The sequence below is a fragment of the Octopus sinensis genome, linkage group LG27 (genome assembly GCF_006345805.1).
Source record: "Octopus sinensis linkage group LG27, ASM634580v1, whole genome shotgun sequence".
Classification (NCBI taxonomy): Eukaryota; Metazoa; Mollusca; class Cephalopoda; order Octopoda; family Octopodidae; genus Octopus; species Octopus sinensis.
The window spans coordinates 19,355,662-19,377,053 of record NC_043023.1 but is presented as its reverse complement, the minus strand read 5'-3'; the positions used below and the strand labels follow the sequence as shown (position 1 = coordinate 19,377,053).

The window sequence follows — 21,392 nt, the reverse complement described above, 5'->3', positions numbered from 1 at the left end:
TCCACTTGCATGGATAATAAAAGACACTTGCCTAAGGTGCCATTCAGTGGGACTGAACCCTGAACCATATGGTTGGGAAGCAAGCTTCTTACCACACTGCCTTGCCTGCAGCTATATGTGTGTGTGTGAGAGAGAGAGATGATGGGCTTCGTTCAGTTTCTGTCTACCAAATCCGGAGGTTAAAATCGTCACTTGCTCAAGGTGCTGCACAGTGAGACTGAACTTAAAACCATTTGGTTAAGAAGCAAACGCTTTACCACGCAGCCAATAGGCGAACACTTTAAAGGATATAATTTTTCTTTTTTTTTTTTTTTGTTTTTCTTTTTGTTTTTGATTTGGTTTCTCCCCTTCATCTCTCAACTATTCTGCATTAATATTCTTTATCTATTTCTTTGCAGCAGACCATCGACCACACCATAGCTGGAATCCTATGGTACCATTCCCTGGTTCAGGTAATATTAACAATAGTATACACACACACAATATATATATATACATACATATATATATATATACATATACACATATACACACACATATATATATATATATATATACACACACTTTTATTATCTCTCAATCTTTTACCTATCTACCCATCTTTTGTGTAAATGTGTGTGTATATATATATACATATATACATACATATATGTATATATATATACATATACACACACACATGCTATTCACAATATGTGAAACCAAGTTATCCAGTAGTACTCATAAAACAAAGCTCCTCGTATCATTTCTGTAAAGCATAGAATATATAGTACAATACAACAGAAAAACAGGAGGAGTGTATAAAGTTATACATAAATATTCTTATTTAACGACAATTGTTTCGCAGCTTAATACACATGTATGGATAATTTATTATATTTTATTTTATGATATGTAATTCATTACTTATTATATTATATAATAAACTAAATAGTCTATATATATGTTTATTAAGCTACGAAACAAATGTCGTTAAATAAGAATTTCCAGTGGCAAAATAAATTTTATCATAGTATATTTCTTTTGTTATTTATAATATATATTATATATATAAGATAAGGTGTAAATAGTGGTCTTTACATATTCCCTTAGTGTTGCAGATTCTACTTTGCAATATTAAGGGAATTTGCAAAGACCGTTATTTATACTTTGTCTTGTATATCCTTCTGTGTAAAAAGACCAGTATAACTGGGCACCAGTAGATTAACTCCACCGAGCAAGAAAGCCAAGGTAGGAGTGTTAGGAGTCTGGCTGTACATTACACAATAAATATTTGTGCATCTAATCTCTTTGTCTCTCTTATGTCGTATCTCTAGATAATTCCTGCACCCCTCCCCTCACCTCTGTGACATGCTTCTCTAATATCTGGCCCAATTTTACTTTCTAGCCAGCTCCTCTACTCTAGGTCAACCACACCCTCCAGGGAGTAAGTCACTTTTTTTTGCCTTTGACACTCAAATCTGTCTGCCTCGCTAGTATTTTTTAAAATTATTTTTTTCTCTTTATTTCTTGTGATTTTTTTTTTCTTTAATGAAATACCAATGAAGATAGATAGAAAGGAGGACAGTTTAATGTGAATACACCTCAGTTGGAATTGAACTGACATCTCCTTGTTGACATCTTTGTTGGTAGCATGAACTGCTCTTCTGTGAAATACCCATTGTCCAAGTTTTGAATTTCTCTCAATCTTAAAAAAAGCTGTCAAGCTGTACAATTGGTGTACAACATCATTAGTGTTTTAGCCATTGTCTCGATAAAGAGATAAAGATAAAAAAGAAAAAAAGAGAGTAAAAATTTCATACTGTGTCTGCATGCCGAGATTAGCTCTGTCTTTCTGTTCATTGTTGGTGTTGTGCTGTTTGATAGTATTTTTCATTCAAACATAAACTGCATCATTTTGAACCTTTGTGGAATATGCAATGTTTTTGTTATTTGTATAAGCTAGTCAATTGAAGTTAAAGAAGGGCAGTACCTATGACTTTTATGGCCCTTAATAGTCTGGTGAAATTGACTTGAGATAAGCAAGAAGGGGACAACCTGGAAAGCTTACATTCTTGAGATTCATTTGGCTTTTGCCTAGCCTCAACAGATCACTATTAATGATCAAAAAAGAAATTGTGGGTCTCACCCAGTCTGGATTGGTAGTATGGGAAGACCAACAGTATGGTCCAAGGGAAGGGCAGATGACTATTCTCCTCAGTACCAGTGTTGTTTAAAGGGGTTTTTTTTGCTTCATTTCATACCATGCCTTTTGCAAACAATCACATTGTTTGCTCTAAGTGCCTGACAAGCCATTCACTGATAGTGGAAACCTCAACGGATTATTTGTACCACTCAGATGGAAGAAGTACCACCAGGTATTTCTATATGATGTACCTGTTTGTCAGCAATTTATGCACCAAAATGTATTTTGTCTTTTACGAATTTATACATGTGCGTGCATGCAAAGGGTCTCCACCCAGTCACCACCTGTCAAAGTTCACATCAAAGGTATCGGTCAAGTCAAATTGGACTGAATTGTCCCAAACTGCCTTTGGCATCAACTAACAAGAGACGCTTCTATGTGCTTGCTCTGTATGTTAGAAATAGCAGTCATTTCTCCATTGGATTATACTGTACCATATTAAGAAACGGAAGGACAGATTGGGTAATATATTAGTCGTGCAACACTGATAGGCTGATCAAAGCTGGAACAGTTTGGATTTTACGGTCCAACTTATAAGATTTGGCTTAGGACTTACCCCAAAGGACCATGCAGTGGTGCTGAACTCAAAATCATATGGTTGGTTAGAGCAGTGCTTTTCAACCTTTTTGCTGGAGTGGAACCCCAAGGAAACATTCCACTGGCTCGATGAACCCCTGTGCAATAATTTGTCTTATGCACACATATTTGCACAGGAGAAATAATAATTACTGTCAATTTTAGCTTTTTTGTAACTTCTGGTGTAACCCTAAGTTTCCGCGGAACCCTGGTTGAAAACCACTGGGTTAGAGAAACAGGAGTCACCACAACCCCTGTGATGTGTTACAATTACATTCCTGAGATAGGAGGTGGGATGTTTGTAGCTCAATCAGTAATATATCAAGGTGTCAAACAGCGATATTTGAATTCAGTTCTCTGGAGCATACACATGCAAAAATAATAATAATAATAAGGTATATAATGAAGTATTTATGCTGTACTCAAAACATACAAACATGCTACTTAAGTTTTATACAGAAGGGTGACAAAATGCATTTTCGCTCTTTCTCTGCATTGCAACATCTCATCTAGAGTGCACTTTTGTGCCTTCCCATTTCATCTGGCTCAGCAAATGCAGCCAATATCTACTGCAGTGCTTTTCAAACTTTTTGCTGGAGCGGAACCCCCAAGGAAACATTCCACTTGCTCGAGGAACCCCTGTGCAATAATTTAATAGTCTTATGCACACATATCTGCACAGGAGAATTAAAAATCACTGCCGATTTCAGCAGTTTTGTAACTTCTTGCGGAACCCTGGTTGAAAACCACTGATGTATATATATGTATATATATAATATATATATATATCAGTGCTTTTCAAACTTTTTGCTGGAGCGGAACCCCAAGGAAACCTTCCACTGGCTCGAGGAACCCCTGTGCAATAATTTAATAGTCTTATGCACACATGTCTGTACAGGAGAATTAAAAATGACTGCCGATTTCAGCAGTTTTGTAACTTCTTGCGGAACCCTGGTTGAAAACCACTGATCTACTGTGTCAGCTGTGAAATGGGAAGGTGCAAATCTGCCCGAAAAATGAAATGCCAGTTGCCACCTGCTCTGTGAAACCTAAGTGACACGTCTGTGTATGTTGAGTACTGTATAAAGATGACACCTAGCTCTGTCAGAGTTCGTTTCAGTTTTCTCTACCTGTGTCGAATATTGACACAGTAACAGGTATATATACACCCTCTTTTCTTCTTCTTTTTACTTGGTTGGGTATAATCGTTGCCTGTAGGTGTCTTTTATTTCTTTTTGTCTTTTTGTTATATTATAGTCTTTTCTATTATTGGTTTTATTTGCAAAGGTCCTGGTTTCAAATCCTGGTAATGGTTGCTTGTTATTTATTTATTATTTTTTTTTTCCTTTTTACCTTTCATCTTTTACTTGTTTCAGCCATTGGACTGTGGCCATGCTAGGGCAATGCCTTGAATGGTTTACTTAAACAAATCAACCCCAATTTTCTCTTAAAGTTTGGTACTTATTCTGTTGTACTCTTTTGCTGCACTTCAAAGGGATAGGGATGTAAATAAACCAACACCATATCACATATTTATGTGATTGGCTTCCACACAGTTTCCATCCACATATGTGTATTTTCTTTCACTCTTTAACTTGTTTGTCATTTGACTGTGGCCATGCTGGAGAACCGCCTTGAAGGGTATCAGTTGAACAAATCGATCCCAGGACTTATTTTAAGCCTAATACTTATTCTATCAGTCTCTTTTGCTGAACCACTAAGTTACAGGGATGTAAACACACCAACACCGGTTGTCAAGTGATGGGGGACAAACACACACATATACATATGATGGGCTTTCACCTTCTGTCTACCAAATCCACTCAAGATGCTTTGCTTGGCACGAGACTACAGTAGAAGACACTTGCCCAAGGTGCCTTGCAGTAGGAATGAACTCAGAACCATGGTTTTGGTCACTTGTTATTGCCTCTGTAAGGCCCAACGTTTGAAGATCATGCTTCATCACCTCGTCCCATGTCTTGCTAGACCTACTCCTTGCACAGGTTACTTCCACAGTTAGAGATTGACTGGGGTTTCACTTGGTTTGACGGGTCTTCTGAAGCACAGAATATTGCCAAAGGTTTTGCTCACTTGTTATTGCTTCTGTAAGGTCCAACGTTTGAAGATCTTGCTTCACTACCTCGTCTCATGTCTTCCTGGTCTACCTCTTCCACAGGTTCCCTCCACACAGATTGGTACTTCTTTACACAGCTTTACTCTTTTACTCGTTTCAGTCATTTGACTGCGGCCATGCTGGAGCACCACCTTTAGTCGACCAAATCGACCCCGGGACTTATTCATTTTGTAAGCCCAGTACTTATTCTATCGGTCTCTTTTGCCGAACCGCTAAGTGACAGGGACGTAAACACACCAGCATCGGTTGTCAAGCAGTGCTAGGGGGACAAACACAGACACACAAATACACACACACACACACACACATATATATATATATATACGACAGGCTTCTTTCAGTTTCCGTCTACCAAATCCACTCACAAGGCATTGGTCGGCCCGAGGCTATAGTAGAAGACACTTGCCCAAGTTGCCTCGCAGTGGGACTGAACCTGCAACCATGTCGTTGGTTAGCAAGCTACTTACCACACAGCCACTCCTGCGCCTATCTCCTGCTGTCCTCATCCATACAAATCATATGACCGTATCAATACAGTCATCTCTCTTGTACACCACATCTGATGCCTTTTATACCCAATTTTTCTCTCAAGATGCTTGTGCTCTGTCATACGTGCACACTGTGGAGGTGCAACGGCCCAGTGGTTAGGGCAGCAGACTCGCGGTTTCAATTCCCAGACCGGGCGTTGTGAGTGTTTATTGAACGAAAACACCTAAAAGCTCCACGAGGCTCCGGCAGGGGATGGTGGTGATCCCTGCTGTACTCTTTCACCATAACTTTCTCTCACTCTTACTTCCTGTTTCTGTTGTACCTGTATTTCAAAGGGCCGGCCTTGTCACTCTCTGTGTCACGCTGAATATCCCCGAGAACTACATTAAGGGTGCACGTGTCTGTGGAGTGCTCAGCCACTTGCACGTTAATTTCACGAGCAGGCTGTTCCGTTGATCGGATCAACCGGAACCCTCGTCGTCGTAACCGACCGAGTGCTTCCACACGTGCACACTGGCTTCCTTTCTGCTGTTTGGAAGGACATCCAGCTGTAGAAACGAAGCCAGGCCAGACTGGAGCCTGGTACAGCTCTCCAGCATACCAGTTTCATTCAGACCACCTAACCCAGTGTTTCTCAACCGTTTTCTGCTTGTGGACCCCTTTTGATTCCTGTTCTACTCAGATGGCCATCAGTTTCTGTCTCTCTGTCATGCTCTAACCTTTCATCGTCTAACACAAGATCACCTCTTCCTCTGCCCTCTCGCCTCTCAAAAATTCCTTGTTTCACAAAGTTACTTGGTGACCCTGCCAGGGCAGGTGCCACTTAAAAAGCATCCAGTCCGCACTGCAGAGTGGTTGGCATTTGGAAGAACATCCAGCTGTAAAACCCATACCTATTTCTTTACTACCCACAAGGGGCTAAACACAGAGAGGACAAACGGATTAAGTCGATTACATGGACCCCAGTGCGTAACTGGTACTTAATTTATCGACCCTGAAAGGTTGAAAGGCAAAGTCGACCTCGGCAGAATTTGAACTCACAATGTAACGCAGACGAAATACCGCTAAGCATTTCGCCTGGCGTGCTAACGTTTCTGCCAGCTCGCCGCCTTATCTGTAAAACCCATACCAACACTGACCCCCATCTGTGTGAGTGCCATGTAAAATGCACTGAACTTGCTCTGCAGAGTGGTTGGTGTTAGGATGGGCATCCAGTTGTAAAAAGCCATGCCGAAACAGACGCAGAAGCATGGTGCGGGCTCCTGCCTGGCCAGTTCCTGTTAACCATCCAACCCATGGATGGAGGACGTTAAATGATGATGGTAATGCTGATGACGATGATAGACCTTCCCAGCCATTCAGTGTTTTTTTAAAAAAATCTTATATTTTTATAATTAAATATTAGGAATTCATCATCATCATCGTTTAGCGTCCGCTTTCCATGCTAGTTGGACGGTTCAACTGGGGTCTGGGAAGCCAGAAGGCTGCACCAGGCCCAGTCTGATCTGGTAATGTTTCTATGGCTGGATGCCCCTCCTAACGCCAACCACTCCGAGAGTGTAGTGGGTGCTTTTTACGTGCCAGACGAGGCTGGCAAATGGCCACGATCGGATGGTGCTTTTTATGTGCCACCATCACGGAGGCCAGGCGAGGCTAGCAACGTTAACGATTGGATGGTGCTTTTTACATGTCACCGGCACGGAGGCCAGGCGAGGCTGGCAACAGCCATGATCAGATGGTACTGTTTGTGTGTCACCGGCACGGAGGCCAGGCGAGGCTGGCAACGGTCACGATTGGATGGTGCTTTTTACATGTCACCGGCACGGAGACCAGGCGAGGCTGGCAAACAGCCACGATCGGATGGTGCTTTTTACATGCCATCGGCACAGAGGCCAGACAGGGCTGGCAAACGGCCACGGTCGGATGGTGCTTTTTATGTGCCACCGCCACGGATACGAGGCTGGCAACGGCCACGATTGGATGTTACTTTTTACGTGCCTCCGGCACAGAGACCAGGCTAGGCTAGCAACGGCCACGATTGGATGGTGCTTTTTACGTGTCACCGGCACAGAAGCGAGTCGGGGTGGCGCTGGCAACGGCCACGAATTGTATAGAAGAAATTGTTAAAATCTTGTGTATTGTAGAAGCGTAATTGATTTCTTGTACCAAAATTTTAACACTAGGCTCTTCTATGGACCCTAGTTGAAAACCACTGGTCTAACCCATGCCAGCATGGGAAATAGGTGTTAAACGATGGTGATGGTCATGTCTCCATAACTTAGCAGTTTGGCAAAGGTGACCAATAGAATAAGTATTGGGGTCAATTTATTCAACTAAAAATCCTTCAAGGTGGTGCCCCAGCATGGTCGCTGTTTAATGACTGAAACAAGTGAACAATAGAGGAGGAAAAGATGCGTGTTTATTAATTATTTACATGAGAACCAAAAAAAAAATACAGGTGTACTCACAAAAGGTGGTCCCTTTTATCCTTTAATTTGTTTCATTGATTGTGGCCATACTGGAGCACCATCTTAAAGGTTTTTTAGTTGAACAAATCAACCCCAGTACCTTGTTTTTTTTCTTTTTAAGCCTCTTGTGCCAAACCACTAAATTACGGGGACACAAACAAACCAACACCGGTTGTCAAATGGTGATGGCGGACAAATAGTCAATCACGCATGGTAGTTTCTGTTTGTTAGATCTACTCATAAGGCTTGGGTTGGACTAGGGCAGTAGTAGAAGGCACTTGCCCAAGGTACCATGTAGTGGGACTGAACCTGGCACCATGTGGTTCGGAAGCAAGCTTCTTACCACACAGCCATACCTCTACATATGTAAATCCTTATCATCATTTAAGGTCTGTGACTATATATATATATGTATGTATATATATATGTATGTATCTATATATGTATATTATATATATATTTATATGTATTATATATATATATATGTATGTGTATATGTATATATATATATATGTATGTATAGGTATGTATATGTATAATAATATGTATGTATATGTATGTAATGTGTATTATATATGTATGTATATGTGTATATATATATGTATGTATATGTGTTATATATATATGTATGTATATGTATATTTATATATATGTATGTATATGTATATATATATATATATGTATGTATATGTATATATATATATGTATGTGTATATATATGTATGTATATGTATATATATATATGTGTGTATATATATATATGTATGTATATATATATATGTGTGTATATATATATATGTATGTATATAGATATATATATGTATGTGTATATATATATATGTATGTATATATATATATGTATGTATATGTGTATATATATATGTATGTATATATATATATGTATGTATAGTGTATATATATATGTATGTATATGGTATATATATATATGTATGTATATGTGTATAATATATATGTATGGATATGTGTATATCTGTATATGTGATATATATATATGTATGTATATGTGTATATATGTATGTATATGTGTATATATATATATATGTATGTGTATGTATATGTGTATATATATGTATGTGTATGTATATGTGTATATATATGTATGTATATGTATATGTGTATATATATATATGTATGTATATGTATGTATGTATATGTATATATTTATGTTTATATATATGTATATAGTGTGTGTGTGTTTATGTATATATATATGTTTATATATATATGTATATAGTGTGTGTGTGTTTATGTATGTATATATGTGTATATGCATATGTATGTCTGTATTCAGGTGTATGTATGTATATGCGTGAATGTATGTATATATATATATATAATGCACATATGTACATCTCTTCCTCCCATTTCGTCTTTTTCATGCCCTACACTTATGGTTATCTCTTCCGTAGCCCAATCCTGTCCTCACTGCTCCTGCGTCATTGCTATCCTGCTATCCCCCACCTCAAAATACCCAGGTTTCACCAGTCACTGCACTACCCTCACCTCTTTTGCATTCATGTGAATCCCCTTCTCGTGCACCCACCCTTGGCAGTATACTCTACCTTCATATTTTTATTTGTATCCGAGTACCTTGAGAATATTCCCTGGGCACATCACCACCAACACCAACACGCTCCCGCTGCCTCTTTCCAGGGTAACCATGTATCTCCTCAATGGCAGGACTCATGTTTTGGTCCCTATGTCACGCTCAAACCTCTCATTACCTGGCACAAGACTACCTTCTCCTGTACCCCTCTTATCAAAGGTTCTTTGTCACGTAAAAGGTATCCATTCCACCCTGTAAAGTGGTTGGCATTTGGAAGGGCATCCGGCTGTGAAAACCATGCCAAAACAGATAGTAAAGTGTGGTGCAGTCCTCTGGCTTGCCAGCGCCTGTCAAACTGTCCAACTCATGCCTTCATTGAAAACGGATGTTAAATGATTATGTATATGTATACATGCATGTGTGTGTGTATATATATATATATATATATATATAAAGGGAAAGTTTACGAAAATAAACAAAAGACGAAGGCAGGAGGTGTACAAACAAACAAATGTATTAGTATGGCGCTCAGGAATAGAAAAAGTCTTTTACGTTTCGAGCCTACGCTCTTCGACAGAAAAGATACACAAGAAAAAACAAGGAGAGAAAAAAAATGTGTGTAGTGGCTAATGATCTATCATAGCATCCTGACTTCAGACGTCTGTGTGTGTATATATATGTATATATATGTCACCGTCATCGTGACCAACCAGGCTATCAGATGTTGTTACACATCACTGGTCACAATGTGCTTCGCATTGTTTTAGCCTTCAAATGACGCCACCCCACTGGCTAAGCAAGCAGGCCAACAGAAGAAAGAGTGAAAGAAAATTGTGGCGAAAGAGTACAGTAGGGATCGCCACCACCCCTTGCTGGAACAATGTGGAGCTTTAGGTGTTTTCGCTCAATAAACACTCACAACGCCCAGTCTGGGAATCGAAACTGCGATGATCCTACAACCGCGAGTCCACTACCCTAACCACTGGGCCATTGTATATGTATATATATGTGTATCTATATAGATATATATGTCTATTGTATATATGTATGTGTATATACACATATATATATGTCTATGCGTATATATACATGTGTGTGTATATGCATATGAATGTGTATGTATGTGCATACATGTACATCTGTATGTATGTGTGTGTATGTATGTATATCTATGTGTATGTATTTGTGGACGTGTGTGTATACACACACACATACACATACACCAAATCCACTCATGAGGTTTTAGTCAGCCTGAGGCTACAGTAGAAGACACTTAAGGTGCCATGCAATGGGACTGAACCCAAAACCATGAGGTTGGTTAGTGAATTTCTCAACCGCATGGCCCACATCAGTGCCTCTGTGTGTGTGTGGGGGAGGTTATCTCACTTTCTTTTGTGAAGTTGTAGGCTCTCATCAAACTATGCAATCACCTCACACCTTCAAAGCTGTGTAGAGTAAGAAACGCCCTTACTGGAAAAACTGCCGAGGGTCAACAACAACAAGGGCGCTGACCACCACCACCACCACATACCTTTGGCCTTTGGCCATACTGTAATTGCTCGACTGGCTTCTGATCTCATGGTTGCAATCTGAGCATCAAAGCTAACCTTTGACTAATCCCTAACCATCATCGTTTAACTTTTTTTCGATGCTGGTAGGGGTTGGCTGATTTGACAAGAACAGACAAGCCGGAGGCCCCACCAGGTTCTGCGTCAGTTTTGGCTTGGTTTCTACAGCTGGAAGCCACTCTTAACACTTGCCACTTAATGTAGTGTAAAGGGTAAAGACTAAAGGCCCCTTTTGGTCATGAACGACCATTGTACATAGGAATTGTACATAGGAAGTTCCCTTCCAGGGCACAAGTCTGGGCAAGGTTGTTTGTGGAAGACCAGCAGTTGCCCATGCATACCAGCCTCCCCTCTCTGTGCCACCGATGTTGTCCAAGGGACCAGTGACGTCACAACTCAGGAGTAGAACTGGAGCGATTTCAAATAAAGTGTCTTGTTCAACAACACACGACCTGGTCCAGGAATTGAACTCACTATCTCATGATTGTAAGACCGATACTGTAACCCATTTCTTTATTACCCACAAGGGGCTAAACACAGTGGGGACAAACAAGGACAGACATAGGTATTAAGTCAATTACATTGACCCCAGTGCGTAACTGGTACTTAATTTATCGACCCCCGAAAGGATGAAAGGCAAAGTCGACCTCGGCGGAATTTGAACTTACAACGTAACGGCAGACGAAATACTGCTAAGCATTTCGCCCGACGTGCTAACGTTTCTGCCAGCTCGCTGCCTTAAGACCGATACTGTAACCACTGAACCATGCACCTTCATACACACTCTAGTGCACGGGGCACTTTATGTGGCTCCAGCACTCATGAGGTTGCCAAGAACCACGGGGCCCCTGAAACTGAGTTGGGTTATAGATTGCAGGAACAAAAAGAATCTATGAAATAGGGAGAGGAACATGTGACTTGCTGAAGAGGTGAAGACTCAGGAACACAAATCTATATCTAATTAAATCGTTAGCGCTACATTACCTTCCAATTACAACTCGCTAATTACTCACTTTTCAATTAAAATGCCATACCGAGTCATTTTAGCATGATTAAATTATTCGGCTTAACGCGAACCCATATCTCTTGCCCCCTATTTCTATGATTTTCTGTTTCAATTTTAGCATCTTACCCTTCTTCTGGACCTCCGCCCCCCCAGTCTGTACCACCACCCGGGGTTCGACTGCCAGCACCCGGTAAATTTCTCTTTCTTTTTCTTTCCGTTGCAATTATTTCTGTCTCATATGAGGTTCCGTTTCATGGCCTCATTCGTGCACTTGGCGTGTTGTAAGGGTTGTGGTCACACTGTTTGGGTTTCTTTTTTTTGTCGTTTATTTTGAAGGCCAGTTGTAAGGTGTTGTGAAATGCTTACCCTCTTGCTCCTCTGTGTGTTTGTGCATATATGTGTATGTATAACTATATTCATATGTATACATGTACGCATATATATGTGTGTATATTTGTATTTATGAAAATATATATGTATATATATATGCATGTATGTATATATATATGCATGTATGTATATATATATGCATGTATGTATATATATATGCATGTATGTATATATATATGCATGTATGTATATATATATGCATGTGTGTATGTATGTATATATGTGTATGTATGTATATATGTGTATGTATGTATATATATGCATGTATGTATATATATATGCATGTGTGTGTGTGTGTATGTATATATATGCATGTATGTATATATATATGCATGTATGTATATATATATGCATGTGTATGTATGTATATATCTATATGCATGTGTATATATATGTATATATTTATAAATATATGTGTATGTATGTATGTATATAAATATATGCGCATATGTGTATGTATGCATATATATGCATGTGTGTGTGTGTATATATATATATTTATAAATATATGCGCATATGTGTATGTATGTATATATATATGCATGTGTGTAAATATATTTATAAATATATGCGCATATGTGTCTGTATGTATATATATATATATATATGCGTGTGTGTGTATATGTATGTATATATATGCATATGTGCATGTATATATATATATATGTGTATATATGCATGTATATGTATATATGTATGTGTATTTGTGTATATATGTATGTGTATATGTATATATATTTGTATACACACATGTACCTGTCTGTATATATGTATTTGTTCATCGTCATTTGATATCCACTTTGCCATGTTTGTATGGGTTGTTTATAGTTTATTGAGGCAGATTTTTTTCTATGTCCGGTTGCCCTTCCTGTCTCCAGCCCTCACCTCTTTCCAAATAAGGTTATATTTCCCCTAGGGCCCTAACCTGTTTCTCATGGAGGACTGGAAATCGTCGTCATCATCATCATCATCGTTTAACGTCTGCTTTCCATGCTGGCATGGGTTGGATGTTTCGACATTGAGCCGGCTAGCAGGGAGCTGTGAGGACCCCAACTGTCTGTTGTGGTGTGGCTTCTACGGCTTGATGCCCTTTTCTAATGCCACCTGCTTAACAGTGTGCTGGGTGCTTTTTACATGCCACCAGCATGGCTGCATCTAAGCAGCACTGATACGAGTGCATTAATGCAGTACCAGCATGGGTGCATTAATGCATCATTGGCACCGGCGCTTTTTTAAGTGGCACCAGTTTCTGAAAGGACAAGCCTGTATACTCTTTTTTTACTCTTTCACTTGTTTCATTCATTTGACTGCGGCCATGCTGGAGCACCGCCTTTAGTCGAGCAACTCGACCCCGGGACTTATTCTTTTGTAAGCCCAGTACTCGTTCTATCGGTCTCTTTTGCCGAACCGCTAAGTTACGGAGACTTAAACGCACCAGCATCGGTTGTCAAGCGATGTTGGGGGGACAAACACAGACATACAAACATATACACACACATACATACATACATACATATATATATATATATACATATATACGACGGGCTTCTTTCAGTTTCTGTCTACCAAATCCACTCTCAAGGCATTGGTCGGCCTCGGGCTTTAGTAACAGAAGGGACTTGCTCAACGTTCTGCACTGTGGAACTGGTAGGACTGAACCCAGTACCATATGGTTGGGAAGTGTCTAAAACAATAAAAAAGTAAGAATGCGCAGGAGTGGCTGTGTGGTAAGTAGCTTGTTTACCAACCACATGGTTCCGGGTTCAGTCCCACTGCGTGGCACCTTGGGCAAGTGTCTTTTACTATATAGCCTCAGGCCGACTAAAGCCTTGTGAGTGGATTTGGTAGACGGAAACTGAAAGAAGCCCGTCATATATATATATATATATATATATATATATATATATTATATATATATATATGTGTGTGTGTGTGTCTGTGTTTGTCCCCCTAGCATTGCTTGACAACCGATGCTGGTGTGCTTATGTCCCTGTTACTTAGCGGTTCGGCAAAAGAGACCGATAGAATAAGTACTGGGCTTACAACAGAATAAGTCCCGGGGTCGAGTTGCTCGATTAAAGGCGGTGCTCCAGCATGGCCGCAGTCAAATGACTGAAACAAGTAAAAGAGTAAAGAGTAAAAAAATAGGATGAGGTTTTTTGAGTTGGTGCTATTTTTAGCGTTTGGGTTTAGGGTTGGTTTTGAATTTTACCTTCAACCATCTCAACAGAGATGGTTGAGGTAAATAACGGAATGAATTGAGTTTTATGAAATTTCAGTTTTGCAGATTTGCAAATAAAAAATAATTACTGTGAAACCCGTGTTTAGGAATTTAATTCCTTCCCGAACACTGTTTATCACCTGAAATGTTTGTAAACCGAAACTATTTCTTCCCCATAGGAAGTTCTAGAAAAGGTATGGTGAATTCAAGCAGGGATGTGCACTGAGGGAAAGCTGGATATCCACTGATGCTCATCAACTGTGTGTTCGTTACTCGAGACACTTCGTCTCCTGATGTGTTTTAGTTAGTTAGTTAGTTAATTTTTTGGCTCAAAAAGCAAGGCCATGTAGGGGGACATGGAGTTATGTACAGGGTAGTGTTCATGTAAAGAGTTCAGGCCACTTGTGGTCAAGGGAGACTTTGAACCGAGGGGTCGTCGGCATCTTCACTATCTTGTCCGGCAGCTTATTCCACGGATCCGCAACCCGGACGGAGAAAGCCCCTCTCCTTCGATTGAGGTGTTTGTAGACTGAGGTTCCACTGTTTGTAAATAAAAGTGCTCCAGCATAGCCACCACCTTGGGCTGGAACATTTTTAGATTCTTTGCAAACTACTTGCTGATGCAAGTGCTACCAGTTGGAAGCCCTGGTTACCAGATGCTAGCAAGCTTTGGGAGTCATTTGGAAGGAATGTGCGATGCTTCAAGGCCTTCCTCTCAATTGCATTATTGTGCGCCGGGCCCTGTCTTAAGATTTTGCTGCCGAATTGTGGGCCAGTTGGCAGCAGTTATTAACTCTGTTGAATAGAGGGTTTCACAGTTTCTGTTCAAGTGTGTACTGAGATCAAGTACCACTGGGGCCGACTTCACTGTTCATCCTTTCAGGGTTGATAAAAGAAACCCCACCTGTTCTGGGCAACGCCGGGTTTTTCTGCTTGCTTAAAAAAACAAAAAAAAAACAAAATAAAAATTCATGTTTCTATTGAGTAAGGACTAAGATGAGGGCCACAAAAGGTTCAGTAGGTGATGACAATGATGGTGACAGGTCCTTTTGAAAAATCAGTTGACCCTCCCCGCTTCCTCTCTCTCACTCTCTCTTCCCCTGACCCATACAGTTCCCTCTGTCCCTTAATGTAAGATTCTCTTCTAGACTTTAACTTTGACCCCGAACACATTCTTAGCTCCGTCCTTTGTCCCCTAACTGCCCTCCACTCTCCCTTGTACTCATGTCAAAAACAAACCCCCTCTCACTCCCCTCCCCCACCTTCACTGTTCCCCCCACACATACACACATGCACTTCCATGTATCTACACACCTGTATGTATATAAATATATATGTATTTTCATTCTGTTCCTTCTAGCTTCCTTTAATGGCAGCCAACATTGGAAAGGTAAATATTTTACTGGTCATGTTTTAACCTTTTTTTTTTTTTATTCACCGTCCTCCGACCCCTTTGGGGTCATGCTCTAACCACCACTACACTCACCAATGAACCTTGGGCCTACAGCCACGCTCTAACTGCTCTACTGACTCCTGACCATTCTCCTGGTTGCTAAATCTAACCAAAACTGACCCCTGATCATCCTCTGATCTACTTCCTGTTTGCTCCCTAACTGCTATACTCATTTTTCATCTGTCCTGCAGCCCTATTCTAAGCCTTACTTTGCTGATCCCTTTTACTGGCTAAGCTCTCCTGCTACCCTCTGTTGGTTATGATGGTGAGGGTCCCAGTTGATCTGCTCATGAAATTAACCTGCAACTGGCTGTGCATGTCTTTGACATAGTTCTCCGGGAGATCCTTCGTGACACAGATTGTGACAAGGCTGGCCCTTTGAATTACAGCCACAACTCGTATTTGCCAGCCGAGTGGACTGGAAGAACAAGAGAGAACGCTCAGAGTTGCTGAAGCATGGAACAAACTGCCGGCATCACTTGTTAGTTGTCGGAGTACTGCATCCTTCAAAACTTCCATGCTTCCTGAGATTTGCCAACACCACACCTGATCTTTCTCCTCTCCATACACACAAGCAAGCATCTATCTGACTCATACACTGTTCACTTTCCAGACATTTGTACATGACTGCATATACTCTATACGCACTTTCTGACAAGTTGTGGTGCACCTGAGCACTGTATACAACAATTTTATTATTATTATTGTTTAAAAACTCCACCTGTCTAACACCCGTGGACATGTTTACAAAGTCAGAAAACAGCACAGCTCCCATGACTTTAGGAAACATTTTTTCACGCTGAGAGTTGCTGAAGCATGGAACAAACTGCCGGCATCAGTTGTTAGTTGTCGGAGCACTGCATCCTTCAAAACTTCCATGCTTCCTGAGATTCGCCAACACTACACCTGATTTCCTCCCCTCCATACACACAAGCAAGCATGTATCAGACTCATACACTGTTCGCTTCCCAGACATTTCTACATTACTGCATATGCTTTATACGCACTGTCTGACAAGTTGTGGTGCACCTGAGCACTGTATACAATAATTTCATCATTATTATTATTATTATTATAAGTGGTACTCCATTGTTTACGACAATGAGGGTCCCAGTTAATGCGATTAACAGAACAGCCTGCTCATAAAATTAACGTGCAATTGGCTGAGCACTCCACAGACCCGTGTATCCTTAATGTGGTTCTAAGGGAAATTCCGCAGGACACAGAATGTGACACGGCTGACCCTTCTGATTTACAGGTACAACTCACTTTTACCAGGTGAGTGTCAGCTGGAGCAACATAAAATAAAGTGTTTTGCTTGGGGACGCAAAGTGCTGCTGAGGCTTGAACTGATGACCTTATGATCATAAGCCGAATACCCTAACCACTGAGCCATGTGCCTTCACTCATTTCTCCCCTATTCTATAATGTTGATCATGCTCCAGTTGTCCCCGTTCACCCTTATACCCAATATATCAGGGGATCCCAACCTGTGGTCCGCAGACCCTTGGTGGTCTGTGAAGGTAGTACTGGGGGTTGATGAACATGTTAAGCTGACAGACCTTTTAATATCCTATCCTGGGGTTGGTGACAAAACTCATTTAAATAAACGGGGTCCTTGGTAGGGAAAAGGTTGGGAACCACTGCAATATATCATCAGGATCGGTGGCGGGGGTGTTGTGTATGAAGCTCACTTCTTAACCACATGGTTCCAGGTTCAGTCTCACTGTGTGGCACCTTGGGCAAGTTTCTTCTACTATAGCTTCTGGTTAACTGAAACTGACAGAATCCCATCACACACACACACACACACACATGAGTGTGTGTGTGTCTTTGTGCCTGTGTTTGTCCCTCACCACTGCTTGACAACCACTGTTGGTTTGTTTATGTCCCCTTATCAGGTCAACAAGAGAGACCAATTCAATAACTGTCAGGCTTAAATAATAAGTATTGGGGTTGGTTCATTCAACTAAAAGTTCTTCAAGGCGGTGCCCCAGCATGGCCGCTGTCCAATGACTGAAACAAAAAATAAAGAAAAGATGTCTTTTGAACATCCACTTTCCCACCGTTGCATGAGTCAGGTGGATTTTACCAAGGCAGGTTTTCGGCTTCTGGATGCCCTTCCTGTCCCCAACCTTTACTCGTTTCCAAACAAGGTAGTCTTTCTCCATTGCGGGTCATGCTTCGACAGAAGATTGGCAGAGGGGAGGGAGGGAGACAAACGACACTGCTTGTATGACACTGACGCTTGTTTACGACTATCATGTGCTATCAAAGCAAGCAGACACAAACACACAACACATGAGGAGGCTTCTTTCAGTTTCCCCCTAACCAATTCAAAGCTTTGGTCATCCAAGACCAATGATAGAAGACACTTGCCCGAGTTGCTTTGCAGTGGGATTGAACTCAGAACCACTTGGCTTGGAAGGAAACTTCATAACTAATAAGTCATGCTTGTGCCTATATATGTCCATCTGTCTATCTGCCTGTCTGTCTATATCAGCATTTCTCAACCGAGGTCCATGTGGCCCTTGGGGGTCCATTTAAGATTTTGGGGTTAACTTTTTATGTACAACAAATTGGTTATACTTCTTCAATAACACAAACTATTTTAATCATTATTTTTGTACAAATTCCCCCGCAAAATATTTAATTATAAAAATATAAAGGAATATTTTTTAAGCATTGAATGACTATGAGGGTCCGTCTAAATAAAATAGGGACCAAAAGGGGTCCACAAGTAGAAAATGGTTGAGAACCACTGATCTATATCTTTCTGTCTGTCTGTCTCTCTCATCAGTCTACCTACCTATCAACTGTGTCTTAACGTGTATAAGTAACCCCCTAGATTTTGTAAGGGATTATAATACTATCCATGTATAAGAAACTCCCATATTTTTTTAACTTCATTTTTTGACAAAAAAGGGTTCCTTATACACATTAAAATACAGTAATTACCTAGCTATCTATTTAATTACCCACCTGCCTATTTAATTAATTACTTACCTATCTATTTAATTACCTACCTACCTCTCCAACTATCTACTTATCTCTCTCTCTCTCTCTCTCTCTCTCTCTCTCTCTCTATATATATATATATATATATATATATATATATATATATATATATATACACGTATAGATGTAGGTATGTACATATACGTATGTATATATGCATATGTATTTACTTATAGATGTAGGTACGTACATATACGTATGTATATAGGCATATCTATGCTTATATATATATGTATAGATGTAGGTATGTACATATACGTATGTATATATGCATATATATATATATATATATATATATATATATATATAAATAAATAGGTGAATGAATTATCCTATGTTTATCGTCAGCATGGAAAATTCGTTTATTCTTTTATTTATTTTGATATATATATATATATATATATATATATATATATATATATATATATATACATACATGCATATGTGTATTGTTATATGATTGAACGCCACGCATTCTCTTCCAAGTAAGTTTTATCTTAATAATTTTGATGCGCACTCTATGCGACCTTTTTACTCTTTCGTTTTTCTCTCTTTCTCTCTCTTATTCTTTTACCTCCTCTTCTCCCACTATTCTTCCCTATTACTCTGTCACTCTCTCCTTCACTCCTCCTTTGCTCATGTGGTTCTCACGTGACCATCAGCCGTCTTTCTTTTCCTAACTTGTGTTTCTTTCTCTCCATTGTAGCTGAAGCAAGGAAGACGTGTTCTCAAATGTCTCCTGTCCTAGCTTGATTTACGTGTTCGCCACCAGAACCCCGTTTAGGCTTAGCAACCCTTTCTGTTTATTTTCACTCTCCTGTTTGTGTTACCTATTTTGACCCTCTGCAAAAATCCCATTTCACTCCACCCTCACTCCATGACATTGGTTTGTTTACTTGTCTGCAGCCTCTCTCTCTGACTTTGCAGTTTGGTTATAAAAAGCAAATGAATAACTTCCAACATTTTTTCAAAAGCATACAAATCCATGGAGCGATTTGTTTGGCTAAAACTCTACAAGGCTTAGCATGGCTGCAGTCTAATAACTGGAACGAATAAAAGAAAAAGTAATGTTGATGATGATGATGATGATGATAATAATAATAATAATAATAATAAATGCCCTGATGCAGTACCAGGCAGTGACTCTCGTGGCTTCTGATCTTAACTGATTGGAAGTGTTATCATGTAAATTGTTTTGTCTTGGTATAAAAGATGGGCTACAGCAAATATTCTGCTCAATACCACAGATTTGCTTGTCAGTTGTTTGACCTTAACCAGTTAAGCATGTCCATTAGTGGCTGACGATATGTGCATCTCTGATCACGAGCAGAAGTAGTGGGGGAGCATCATAGCCTTGTGTTGAGAGGGATTCTTTGGAGTTTGAATGCCCTGATGCAGTACCAGACAGTGGCTCTCATGGCTTCTGATCTTAACTGATTGGAAGTGTTATCATGTACATTGTTTTGTCTTAGTATAAAAGATGGGCTACAGCAAATATTCTGCTCAATACCACAGATTTGCTTGTCAGTTGGTTGACCGTAACCAGTTGAGCATGTCCCTTAGTGGCTGACGATATGTGCATTTCTGATCACAGACAGAAGTAGTCTGGGAGCATCATTGAATAATTCAACTCTGGAAACATGGGTCTTTCGTTCAACATCCCTTTAGAGACCCTTTTTCAGTGGGATTGGCTACTTGACCTGAAGAAAATTCTAACTGGGCCCCACCTGCAAGGTCATGCTGTTTATCTTGATACGAGGTCACCATGTCCTGCACATATGGTTGTGATGCATGTGCCTGGTGTACTCTAAGAGGTGGTTGATCATAAGTGAAAAGGGAAATGAAGAAGGCTTCTAACAATGCTGTGATGAGAGTTGATAAACCGTTATATATTTCGGGTGTAAAGGCTCATATTCAGAAAAGTACAGAAATGTATGTCTATGTAGATTCTTTGACCGTACTCTTCTGAATATGGCCCCTTGCGTCCAAAATATATAAAGGTTTGTCAGTTTTCACCTCAGCATTGTTAGAAACTTTCCTCATTTCCTTTTCCATCTTCTATCCTACAATGCTTCAAGCAAACTACAATGATCTTCCTTATAAATTATTTATATTTAACCACCATGGGTTTTGTGTTTTGTTCCTTAATTGGCTCTTTGGGCAAGTGTCTTCTACTATAGCCTGGGGCCGACCAATGCCTTGTGAGTGGATTTGGTAGGCGGAAACTGAAAGAAACCTGTCGTGTATATATATATATATATATATAATAATAAATATTAGGGAATAAATCCAAATTTACAGGGAAAAAATCAGATTT

At 39.9% G+C, this 21,392-nt stretch overlaps 1 protein-coding gene across 1 annotated transcript in view; it reads left to right on the top strand.

Annotated features, from left to right (window-relative positions):
- Nucleotides 1-21,392, top strand: part of LOC115225281 (cleavage and polyadenylation specificity factor subunit 6) — a 77,172-nt gene that overhangs the window by 36,825 nt on the left and 18,955 nt on the right. Inside the window, exons 11-14 of the mRNA XM_036513924.1 lie at nt 399-452; nt 1,388-1,426; nt 12,112-12,183; nt 15,965-16,009. Coding sequence (XP_036369817.1) covers nt 399-452; nt 1,388-1,426; nt 12,112-12,183; nt 15,965-16,009 — 210 coding nt within the window. The remainder of the gene's footprint in view (nt 1-398; nt 453-1,387; nt 1,427-12,111; nt 12,184-15,964; nt 16,010-21,392) is intronic.